Raw genomic sequence first — 12,030 nt, forward strand, 5'->3', positions numbered from 1 at the left:
GAGGAAAACAGGCCCCAGTTCCCATCAGGGAGAGAGAACAGCAAACCCTGTAATACATCTCACCAGCAGATGCCACAGAGCCCCCCAACCACCCCCCCACCCAAGAACAAAAGTTCAACTTCAAGGCGGCAGGCCTCAGCCCTGACCTTAGCTCCACCCAAGGAGCTCTGAGACCTCAGAAAGGAATGAAGACTGACCGAGAGCAGCTGTTTTCACTCTGTCCCAAGGCTGTCCCAGCCTGGTGAGCTGGGGTCGCTGAAGGGAGAGCCCACCCACGAGTTGGGGCCCCTCACTGCTGCTTCAGCAAGCCCTTCCCTTCGTTCCATCTCAGACAGTCTGCTTCCATAGAAGATGTCATTGGAGAGGAAGGATAGGGGAAAAGATTACACATGTTTTAACAAAAAAGTGTGAAAGCTCTTAGAAAAGATGATCTCAAAGTTCTAGGAATCTCTGAAATGTAACTGTTTAAAAAGTTATGAATTATTATAGAATATGCAATTACGTGAAATGATACTGTTATGTAAGTATAACCTTATAGAGACATTTTCTATTTGATCTGATTAAATTATATGCATTTGATTAAATTATGCATGCATGCATGCATGCTGAGTCACTTCAGCTGTGTCTGACTCTGTGCTACCCTATGGACTGTCACCTGCCAGGCTCCCCTGTTCATGGGATTCTCCAGGCAAGAATACTGGAATGGGTTGCCCTGTCCCCCTTCAGGTGATCTTCCCGACCCAGGGAATGAACCCATGTCTCTTACATCTCCTTCACTAGCAGGAGAATTCTTTACCACTTCTCTACTACCTGGGAAGTCCCTGATTAAATTATACAAGTATCTATTTGATCGAATTATATAAGTATGTGTTTGATTAAATTAGATAGGTATATAAATAGCATATTACAATAGTTCAAGTATCAAACACCTATTAGGTGACTGTCCTGCTGCATGCTTTATGTCTCACCTCATTTAATCCCCTGAACAGGTTTATGAGATAAGCATAATCTTCCCAGACTTCGTGATGCAAAAATTGAGGCTCAGAGAGACTAAGTGGCCCAAAAGGACAAGCTAAGATCTGGCAGACCCACAACTCAAACCCACATCTCCCAGCTCTCAAGTCCAAATTGGAGTTTTTCCATTTTAGCTGTTCTATGGAAAAACTTGGAGAAGGCAATGGCACCCTACTCCAGTACGCTTGCCTGGAAAATCCCATGGACGGAGGAGCCTGGTGGGCTCCAGTCCATGGGGTCGCTAAGAGTCGGGCACGACTGAGCGACTTCACTTTCACTTTTCACTTCCATGCATTGGAGAAGGAAACGGCAACCCACTCCAGTGTTCTCACCTGGAGAATCCCAGGGATGGAGCCTGGTGGGCTGCCATCTATGGGGTCGCACAGAGTCAGACACGACTGAAGCGCCTTAGCAGCAGCAGAAGCAGCATGGAAAAACTTGGTGCAGCTAATGGCCCTTGCTACCCGCTGGTGCACTCCTGGCTCAGGGTGGCCAGGGTAGGGTCTGTATGCTTTGGTAAGGGGAAGAAGCAGACTCCACAGAACTCTAACCGCTTCCATCTGTCAACTGTGATCTAACCCTAACTCTCAAAGAACAGGAACTCTCTTTTATATCACATCTGCAAAATTCGTTTATTTGGGAGTTTTCAAATTCCCTCTAAAACATAGCCTTTACTTTTCACTCAACATTCAACCAGGAAGGTTGAATGACTTGCTCAAGGTCACACAGCGAGGTCCACACTGAGGCCCTTCACGCCACACTCAGCCTCTTGTCACCAGGCTAGCAATACATTCAAGCTCAAGCCTCCAAAGTGACACCATGTCAAATCTGAGGACCGTCCACACAGTCAGATGGCAGGCCAAAGCAGACTGGCACTCTTTACATCCTGCCTTTGAAAGAAACTGTTAGAAAAGAAGTGTGTTAAAAGTGTTAGTCACTCAGTCGCATCTGACTCTTTGTGACCCCATGGACCGTAGCCCACCAATCTCCTCTGTCCATGGGGATTCTCCAGGCAAGAATACTGGAGTGGATTGCCATGCCCTCCTCCAGGGGATCTTCCCAACCCAGGGTTCAAACCCAGGTCTCCCGCTTTGCAGGCAGATTCTTTACTGTCTGAGCCACCAGGGAAGCCAGAGAAAAGGCGGCGCAGCATCCAACGCTGATGGCACACCGCCGAGAAGGCATCTTTGAGGCATTTCTCGTCAACCTCCCCCTGCCCTCAAGCGTCAGTGTTTCTTGTTCAACTTAAGACGTCAAGAGAACTGCGTTGGCAAAAATCAAACCAAACGAATTCTTCGACCCACATCTTGGAGGAAAGGGCCGCCAGGTCTCGAAAGGTCGTCCACATTAATAGCACATATTATAACCCCCAAGATGGAGGAGTCTTGATACGACTCTACCTGTTACATCACTGGTTCTGGCAGGCGGCCTTGAACGAATCAGAATCCCAAAGAGCTTCTGGCAGCTTCTATCAGCTGTCGGTCCCATGTGGAACACCAGATCCATCCCACGACTGGGAACAACACTCTTTTTGTTTCCGCCCCCACTTCTGTAGGTTTTACTGTTATCTGAGGAGCCTCTGAGCTATGGTAACAGGATATCCTGCTCTAAGCCTGTGTGGACTGCAGACAAGCCCATGCTCTCCTGAAACCTGTAAATCCCCTCAGAGAGAAAATGCTAATTCCAAGATCTAACACTGCCTCGCCGTGATACTGAACGCTCCTCAGAGGGCAGTCGCTCTGAGTCACTGAAGGAGACATATGGGCTTAACTCCATCATGGCATCCCAAGATGGAAGACAGTCATCAAGCAATTAAAAGGCTCAAAGCACAGACCCAGGCGCTGATAAGCACACACCTCCAGGAAGGGGGTTACTGGCACATCTAGCTAGCGCCTACTTTTATGATTTGAACAGCAGTGGTAGAAATAAGATTTATTCAAACACAATATAGTACAGTAAGGAGCAGAGAAGAAATGCTGGAGGGCAGTTAATAAGAAGGCTCTGGGGGCTTCTCTGGTGGCTCAGTGGTCTACCTGCTAATGCAAGGGACACAGGTTTGATCCTTGGTCTGGGAAGATCCCACATGCCACAACTACTTAGCCTGTGCCCTAGAATTAGGGCTGCAGTTCATGGGGTCACAAAGAGTTGGACCTGACTGAGTGACTGAGTGCACACACACACACACACATAAATGGACGTTATCAGGCTGCCAGTGTCAAACCCCAATTATAATCTAAACACCCCCCCCCCCACACACACACACATATACACGAGGCAACCAGAGAGTGTGTACCTCCCGATCAAAGTACCACCACCAGCTACAAACCATATTTAACCCCCAAAAGAAGAGAAAATGCAATGGAACTTGAGTCAGATCAAACCTATGGGATTAATGACACCAGTTTACATAAATAAAGAGCAGGGGACACAGGAGCATGTGAAATGATGCAATGCACATTCCTGTAGCAAAATCCAGGATCGGGGCAATTCTTTGGGACAAGGAGAGTAGCTTCTTCAACAAGTACGTTGTCAAAAGGAAGAAATAAAGGAAAAAAGAAAAAGGGGGGGGGTAGAGATGAAGAGACATGCTAACCACACATAACCACTAGGTCCACTAGGTGTGGACCTAGTCTGAACCTGGACCCAAACAAACCAGGGAGGTGGGGAAAAACCCACTGGGAAATGGACAACATGAAGAGATTACTACTAAGTGGCACAGGTATTAGTTACGTTTTCAAAAGGAGTCCGTAACTTTAGGAGACATTTATGGACTAAACATGATTCTGGGATTTGCTTCAATAACGTGGTAAAAGCTTGGGCAATGAGGCTCTGTAGCTGTGTGACAAAACAAGACTGGCCATTGTGTAGTTAGCTGTAGAAGTGGGGAGACAGGTACGGGAAGGTTCTCTTATACCATTCTCTTGACTTTTGTGTATGTTTGACATTTTCCATCATTAAAAGTTTATATATAGTACACACACACACACAAACACACACATTCTATCATTAACCCAGAGATTGTGTTCACGGCCAGTTCCCATCTACAAAAATTAACAACGCACATAGGCTTAAAAAAAAAAATACAAAAGGCTCTTTTTTCCTCACTTGGACCCAAGCATAATGATGGATTTCCTTGCTAGCCAGGAAAGTTCACCAAGATAAACAAGTTGAGTTTAAAATGTTGTGAGTCGCCAAACTCTCAGTGAGGTGCCCTGGAAAAAAATACATGGGATATTCTGGGAAGCAAGAACAGCAGAAACTTTTCTGGAGGGAAATCTAGGGTTTCTGCCTTAAGTCGAGGTTGGTAATAAAATCTGAGAAGCCCATTGATATACAACAGTGCATGTATTATCTGTGTTCAGAGTCAGGATTTTGCAGTAGGGGTGGGGTAATCACATTATCGATGCTTACCCGAGGTTTTCCCAATTTCTCAATAAAGCATACCAATCCACATGATGTGATCCAAACACAAGAGCCAGTCTTCAATACCAGAAAAATAAAGAGGCCGTTTTCATCTTATACATGGCCTGTGTAACTCAGAGGAAGGTGTGAGGCCACTTTTTCACCAGCACAACACTGTATTAACAAATAAGCATGGCACAAGCACTCCTGTTTTCTCTCCTTCCTGAGACGTCATGTCATAGCATAGAGTGATCGTGCGCAATGACAACACAGCAGCCAACCAGAAGCTGCTTCGAGAGGCAGTTTCATTTGGAAAGCTCGGCTGGGACACCCCAAGACCAAGTCCAGGTCCAGAGCTTTCCTTCAGGCCACCCTCAGCCTGCATGGGGGAAGGTGGGCATTCCCATAGGCTCTGCCACAGAGTGGGGACCATCCCCTTGGCAGGGGTCATGTTTACCATTGCTGACCCCACACAAGGGGGCTTGCAAAGGAAAGCAGAAAGAGGATCAACAGCATTGGCATTCTCTCTGCAGGCTCATACTCCGCTCTGGCTGCAGGTGTAAACTGACAACTTCCTGTACCGGCTTCTGCTTCCCGTCCCATAAACCTGGAGAAACTGAGGCCACCTTTTTCCAGTCTTAAAATGATGCTGAGGTTTTTCCTGGTGGCTCACAGGTAAGTAAAGAATCTGCCTGCCAACGCAGGAGACACAGTTTTGATCCCTGGTCTGGGAAGATCCCGCATGCCATGCGAACAGCTGAGCCACAGCTACTGAGCCTGTGCTCCAGCGTCCGGGGGCTACAACTACTGAAGCTCACATGCTGAGAGCCCATGCTCCACAAGAGAAGCCACCACAATGAGAAGCCCACACACCTCAACTAGAGAGTTAGCCCTCGCAGCAACAAAGACAGCACAGCCAAAGATTAGTAAATATTTTTTTAAAGAATGACTGCCTACGAGAGATGAAGTTACTTCCTAGCAATGCCAAGGAGAAGGGGTTTTCTTGCACACATGCACACGCAAACACACACACACTGCTGCAGGTAGTGGCAGAGAAAGCAAAAAGCTGACTGCAAGGTTAAAAGCCTGCAGCTCATGCTAAGCACGTGGCCAAATCCCACCTCAGAGGGGACCTGCAGGGGGCATGGCAGTGTCTCAGAGCCAGAAGAGCCAAGCCCTCCAAGCAGGACCCAGCTCACCTTTGTATGGTGTCTCCCCTGGTGTCTATAATACGTCCTCAATAAAGAAGCGGACAAAAAAGTCGTCAGCCAAAGCAATCCTGGGTGAGTAAGAAAGTGAATCTCTACCTCATGCTGAACAACAGGGTTTGATTACCCTTTATGTGAGGCTGAGGTCATCACCTTTGGCAAACACTCACATTCCATGTTCCCTCCTTATAAAGAATGATACATCTGACACGCGGTCACTGCATCTACACACAGGATGCCAAGAGAGTAGCACACTGCCCCTGTGTACCAGGAATTGTAGCCACATGGATTCCCGTCATTTGCTGAAGGCTGACTGTGCAGCAGGCATTGTTGCTGTCCTCGGACAATTTAGCCCAATGGTCACTGCTATGGACTGAATGTTCACGTCCCCCCAAATTCTTGAGGTGAATCCCAATCCCCAATGGGATGCTGTTTGGAAATGGGTCCTTTAGGGGGTTATTAGATTTAGATGAAGTCATGAGGGTGGGGCCCCATGAAGGGACCACTGTCCTTAAAGAAAGAGACACCAGAGACCAGAGCCCCCCACCAAACAACACCACCATGTCAAGACACAGTCAAAAGGCTCATAATGGATTTCCAGTGCCTTGACCTTGGAGTTCTGGCCTCTGGAACCATCAGAAGTCAATGTCTGCTCTTTAAGTCACTCAGTCTAAAGTATCTTGTCAGAGCAGTCGAACTCAGACAACCGCAAGAGAAGAGTCGGCATAGAAGGTGTGAAGCACATGCCCAAGTTCAGCAAGTGAAACCAGGATCTGAATCAAAAGGAAACAGACTTAGAACCAACAGGCATGCAAAACCCCTTCTAGAGAAAACGAATTCTTTCAGACCACCAATACCACCATTGACACAGTAACTATTGTTCACTTAATTTGCTCACGTAATAGAATTCGCAAATATTAAGAACTTTAAAATCTCCGAACTCTCAGTAGGGACAGAGTTCTAATTGCAAAGATGTCAACAGGAGGATGACCTATAGATCAGGCCATCCGACAGAATGTTCTGTGTAGATATATAAGTCGCTCTGTCGTGTCTGACTCTTTGTGACCCCATGGACTGTAGCCCACCAGGCTCCTCTGTCCATGGGATTCTCCAGGCAAGAATACTGGAGTGGGTTGCCATTTCCTTCTCCAGGGGATCACCCATCTGTGAGGATGTAAATAGCCTATTATCTGTGCTGCCCAATGCAGGGGCCACTAGCTTAGTGGTCCTCCATGTGGGACACACGTGCCCTCTAGGAAACACTTGGCAATATGTGGAGACGTTTTTGGCTGTCACAACTGGGTGAGAGGCTGCGACCGGCACATAGGAGGTCAAGGCCACGGATGCTGTTAACCATCTTATAGTGCACTGGAGAGCTCCCACCACAGACAGCTATCTGGCCCAAAAAGTCATGAGCACTGAGGTGGAGAAGATTTGCACTAGACACACATGACTACTGAGCATTTCAGATGTGGCTACTGAGACTGGGGACTAACAGTTTAACTTTATTTAGTTTTAATTAATTTAAATTTTAGAACTAAAACATTGAAGAGACTAAAACTAGTCAAACAGTATACCTGTGGCGGATTCATTTTGATATTTGGCAAAACTAATACAGTTATGTAAAGTTTAAAAATAAAATAAAATTTTAAAAAAAAAGGAATTTAAATGGAAATAGCCTTGTGTGTTTTAGACAGTTAGCTATCAAGAATGTGCACAAATATTCCAATAAAGATCTTGCTTCCCAAGGAAACAAGAACAAGATATCTTCAAGGAAAAGAGATCTGATGCTTATGACTGGTACATAACGAGCATAAATAAAAGCAGAAAGGTGAACACCCAAGAAGCTTTAAGACACACGTCCCAGCATATAAGAGGTCAGCACAACAGGAAACTGCAGGGAAATGCTCCCCCCATCACCACAGGCCACTCACTCTTGCAGGGTCTCCACTCCTTTCTCTTTGTACTGCAGTTCTTGCTTCATCTGGGTCAGCTCTCGTTTTAACCTGGAAAGCTAAAGACAAATGACATATTTTTTTTTCCCAAAAGCATGCTGTGAAAAATGGTTTTTCTACAGTTGTTAGCACTGTCCTCTCAATTTCTGATTGGCTTGCAATTCCCTGGGTCACCCTCTTGCCAGGACCTTCCATCGACAGGCCTAACACACAGCCCTGGCAAAGAAGCCGGCTGGCTGAGACACACAAGGCCCGGATCCCCAAGAGCTTTCTACCCACAGGGAACCCTGGAATCGTCAGTGATTTTCTTTTCAAGGTATTAACTGACATAATGCAATAAGCAAACTCTGTCATGCTTTTTTTTTTCCATCCTCCCTTCCGTTTAAAGTCCCACCTAGGAGATGCCATTGCTCAAAGCATGGCTTTAGGTACCTGGAACTCAGTCGCAGAGAGTGCTTATTTAAAACAGGTGCTGGGCCTCACTCCATGCCTGTGTTAAAACTAGGGGTGGCCTAGAGTTTTCATTTTGAACTGATGCCCCCAGTGTTTTCATGGGTGTGCTAGAATATGAGAGCCATGGCACTCAAAGAGATGCTCTGATTTAGGGACTGAGACACCAGGACCGGAGGCTTGGGCTCCAAGATGTCTCCCATCCCTCCTTCCAGACACACATGACAAAGGCTGAGGGATGGGACATGGTGGTATCTAAAGAACTGGGCACCACTGGGAAGGTGCCTTGGAATCTTCTGGTCAAACACTATGGCAGGCCAATTTCTCTGGGAATAGAGCCACCAGGAAAGAACGGCAGACAGATGCTAAACCTGCTGAGAGTCATCCAGTCCTCTGAGGTTGGGCCCTGACACTGTCAAATCTTTCCAAATGGGGGGTGAATCTAGCCCCTTGAAACACAGAGGGGTACAGGCGATTTTTTTTGTTAGATGGGCTGAGGTTTTAAAATGAAGCTTTTCTCCTCCTACTGAAAAAATAGTAGAAAGTATAACCAAATGTAATAATAATAATTCATGAAATTGAAAATCTTACTAAAATATGAGTGTGAGACACACTGACCATCATATAATGAACCATGATAAGTGATATTATGTACAAATATACACAGGGTTTCTAGTTACGAAAATATTCATTTTACTCACCCTATCCCGACGACTTGCTATCTCTGCCTTAATTTGGTATGGGTCGTACTTTGTATTTGTTGAATATCCAGAGAAGGCTAAACAGAAGGAAAACATAATTTTATAATGGATCCTTTAAAGTAAACAAATACACATAAACAGGAGCTTCTAAATCACTATATTAAGTAATGAATTCCCAGTCTCAGATTTCCAAGTTGGTCCTCGCTCCTAAGAACGTACATCTCACCACCTTGAACCTTGATGTTTGATTTTTCACATGACTACCTTCTACTTGATTCTACATAATAAAATATATAGCTATAGGTAAATCAAAACTCTGTTTACTTCAACTGCAAAACTATCAGGTTTACAAACCACATATACACAGGAGGTGGGGATGGGGGAGGCATGGTTATGGTATAGAAAACTATTCTTTACGATGAAAACAGTACATATAGTATGAAACCACTTTTACTTCCTTTTAAAATGTACACACCATGGAAGTCACTGGAAGGACAGAACTCAGAAGCTGACTGTTCTTCTCCATGGTCTCATTCCAAAAGATTTTATATTTACTCTCTTCATATCTATAGCTTCCACATGAATGATTTTTGACATAGAAAAGGAAAAAAAACCTAAAGATTTGTAAAAAACGAAAAAGACTACTTCCTAGTCACATGCCAGTATGTGGCAGGCTTGAGTGTTCATAGTGTTGGCTCCCCATGAGCTGAAGTGAAGTACCCACACTTTTATTCTAGCAGTTTGTTTATGATGGATGTTCCGCTAAATCAGATCACATAGCTAAATGCTTTCTTCAGCAGTGCAGCACATATGATTTAAAGTCTTGTAACATAAGACTGTTCTATACATCAGTGTCTCTTTTGCTGTCTCGTACACAGGGTCTATAGAACAGTCTTATGGACTCTGTGGGAGAGGGAGAAGGTGGGAAGATTTGGGAGAATGGCATTGAAACATGTAAAATATCATGTATGAAATGAGTTGCCAGTCCAGGTTCGATGCACGATACTGGATGCTTGGGGCTGGTGCACTGGGACGACCCAGAGGGATGGTATGGGGAGGGAGGAGGGAGGAGGGTTCAGGATGGGGAACACATGTATACCTGTGGCGGATTCATTTTGATATTTGGCAAAACTAATACAATTATGTAAAATTTAAAAAAAAATAAATAAAGTCTTGTAACAGACACAGCATCGTGATTACAGATGGCCAATACCTGGGGGTGAATGAGACACGTTCAGCCACCCAGTTGCATGCTGAGCATGGTCAGTCGAGCCTTCTCTGCTGTCTCAGCAACTGGAGCAGCATGCAGCCACTTCTAATTTCTATCACCCGGTCCACTTCTCTGCATCCCTTTCTCTTTATGCTTCTGTCTCTTTTCTCTTAGGCCTTGCAGCTGCAGTGACTTGCTTCCTGTCCCTCCCTGAGCTATGTAGGTTCCTCTTTGATCTGAGAGTCACCGCACATTGATGGAATCTGCCTCTGGGTCATTTTCATTAGTTTCACCTGCTCATAAGAGCCATCTGCAAGGCCACCATCCATTCTTTTTTAAAAAAAGAAACTTTAAACTTTTTATTTTGTTTTGGGATATAGCTGATTAACAGTGTTGTGATAGTTTCAGGGGCACAGCAGAGCGACTCAGCCATACATATGCATGTATCCATTCTCCCCTAAATCCCCCTCCCATCCAGGCTGCCACAGGACAATGAGTACAGTTCCATGTCAGCATCCATTCTTTAACTCCTTTGATCTGGGTAGAAAAGACTGTCATTCAGGTAACTTAGATGCCAACATCTAGAAACTAGCTTATAATCATGTCCTGATTTAATACTAGAGAAGATGGCTCAAGGCCATCAAGTGATTTAAATGGCAAGATTATTTAATATCCTCAAATAGAACCACATCCCAAGTTAATTTGAGCTCTCCAGACGTCTCCTTAAAAAAACAAACAAAAAAAACAGTTCTATGGAATGTCTACTATTGAAGTCCCCATCAGTCAGAATGTCAAATTACTAGAATCTACTGGAAATAAATACCTGGAGGAGCTAAGTATTTGTCAACTTTACCTCAAATGTTCTTATATTTAGAATTCTAATCTCCTCAAAACAGTAAAATGTTTTTAAAACAGAATTCTTTCTTAGATGAAGAACGTCATCCGAGAACCTCCATTTTGCCTGACTTTTTGGTCTTATTTAAGACCAGTAAGGAAAGGAACACTTCAAACAATGATCTTAAAGAGACAAAAATCATTTCTACAAAATCTCCACATTTAACTCCTGGGACGTAAGTTTCCCAGGCCTGAATGGAAGGGACTTCCACTGGGGACCAGATAACAAGCGAATGAGCCAAGGGCTTCCTGACTCCTTCCACATGTGTCCACTTGTCGCCTTGTAGGCAAGGAAGACAATGCCAAACTCTGTCTGCAATTTCATAGGGTAAATTAGTAAAGAGACTTGAAGTACATACACACGGCAGGAGTGATGGGTACAGATGGATAGACACATGGCAACCTGCCGCCCAGTTCTCCCGCATAGCTAAGAGTCCTAAGGCTCTCAGGCATCTGTCTCTCCCCCAGGACACTCAGCCTGGGCCAGTCCTAGAGGGGATCCTGACGTACTATGACATCATTGAGCTCCCGAGTCCACCAATGGGGAGGCCACCCCCACCTTGGACACTGCTAGGTCACAATGGATGGCCTGACTGTTCAGGCCCAGGGGTGTTAGTCTTTTCTGTTACTTATAGATGAAACAATCCTAAATGATGAAAGGTTTTACTTATGGATACCATTCATGTTACTTTTGCTATGGTCTCTAAAACTATACAAATCCAGGGCTGGGATGAGGGAAAAGGCAACTCAAGTACCTAAGACAGTTAGTACATTGTATCTTAACACGCTAAGGAGAGTGACAAACACTGGTGTAACTTTTAATAATATAACTCAAAAGTTTAAAGACAAATTCTCAGTTCCTGAAGTTTGCCAGTAAGTCTAATGGAAGCCATTGCAGAATCCAGGGAAAAGCTCAAAACTCTGGATCCCATTTTTAATGGCGTGTTATTTAGTCACTAAGTCGTGTCTAACTCTTTGTGACTCGATGGACTGTAGCCTGCCAGGCTCCTCTGCCCATGGGATTTCCCAGCAAAAATACTGAAGTGGGTTGCCATTTCCTTCTCCAGGGGATCCTCCTGACCCAGGGATAGAACCTGTGTCTCCTGCATTGGCAGGCAAGTTCTTTACTCCTGAATCACCCGGGAAGCCCTTTAATGGCATGTACACCACAACACTGAGAAAAAGAAACATCTCTC

At 45.0% G+C, this 12,030-nt stretch overlaps 1 protein-coding gene across 4 annotated transcripts in view; it reads right to left on the reverse strand.

The window, feature by feature from the left end:
- The window catches only part of WWC3 (WWC family member 3), a 110,241-nt gene that overhangs the window by 46,837 nt on the left and 51,374 nt on the right, over window positions 1–12,030 (reverse strand). For all 4 annotated transcript variants that reach the window (XM_006050693.4, XM_044937200.2, XM_044937201.2 and 1 more), the window contains 2 exons: window positions 8,731–8,807; window positions 7,559–7,638 (listed from right to left, as the gene is read on the reverse strand). In XM_006050693.4, coding sequence (XP_006050755.3) covers window positions 7,559–7,638; window positions 8,731–8,807 — 157 coding nt within the window. The remainder of the gene's footprint in view (window positions 1–7,558; window positions 7,639–8,730; window positions 8,808–12,030) is intronic.

The sequence above is a fragment of the Bubalus bubalis genome, chromosome X, assembly GCF_019923935.1.
Source record: "Bubalus bubalis isolate 160015118507 breed Murrah chromosome X, NDDB_SH_1, whole genome shotgun sequence".
Lineage (NCBI taxonomy): Eukaryota > Metazoa > Chordata > Mammalia > Artiodactyla > Bovidae > Bubalus > Bubalus bubalis.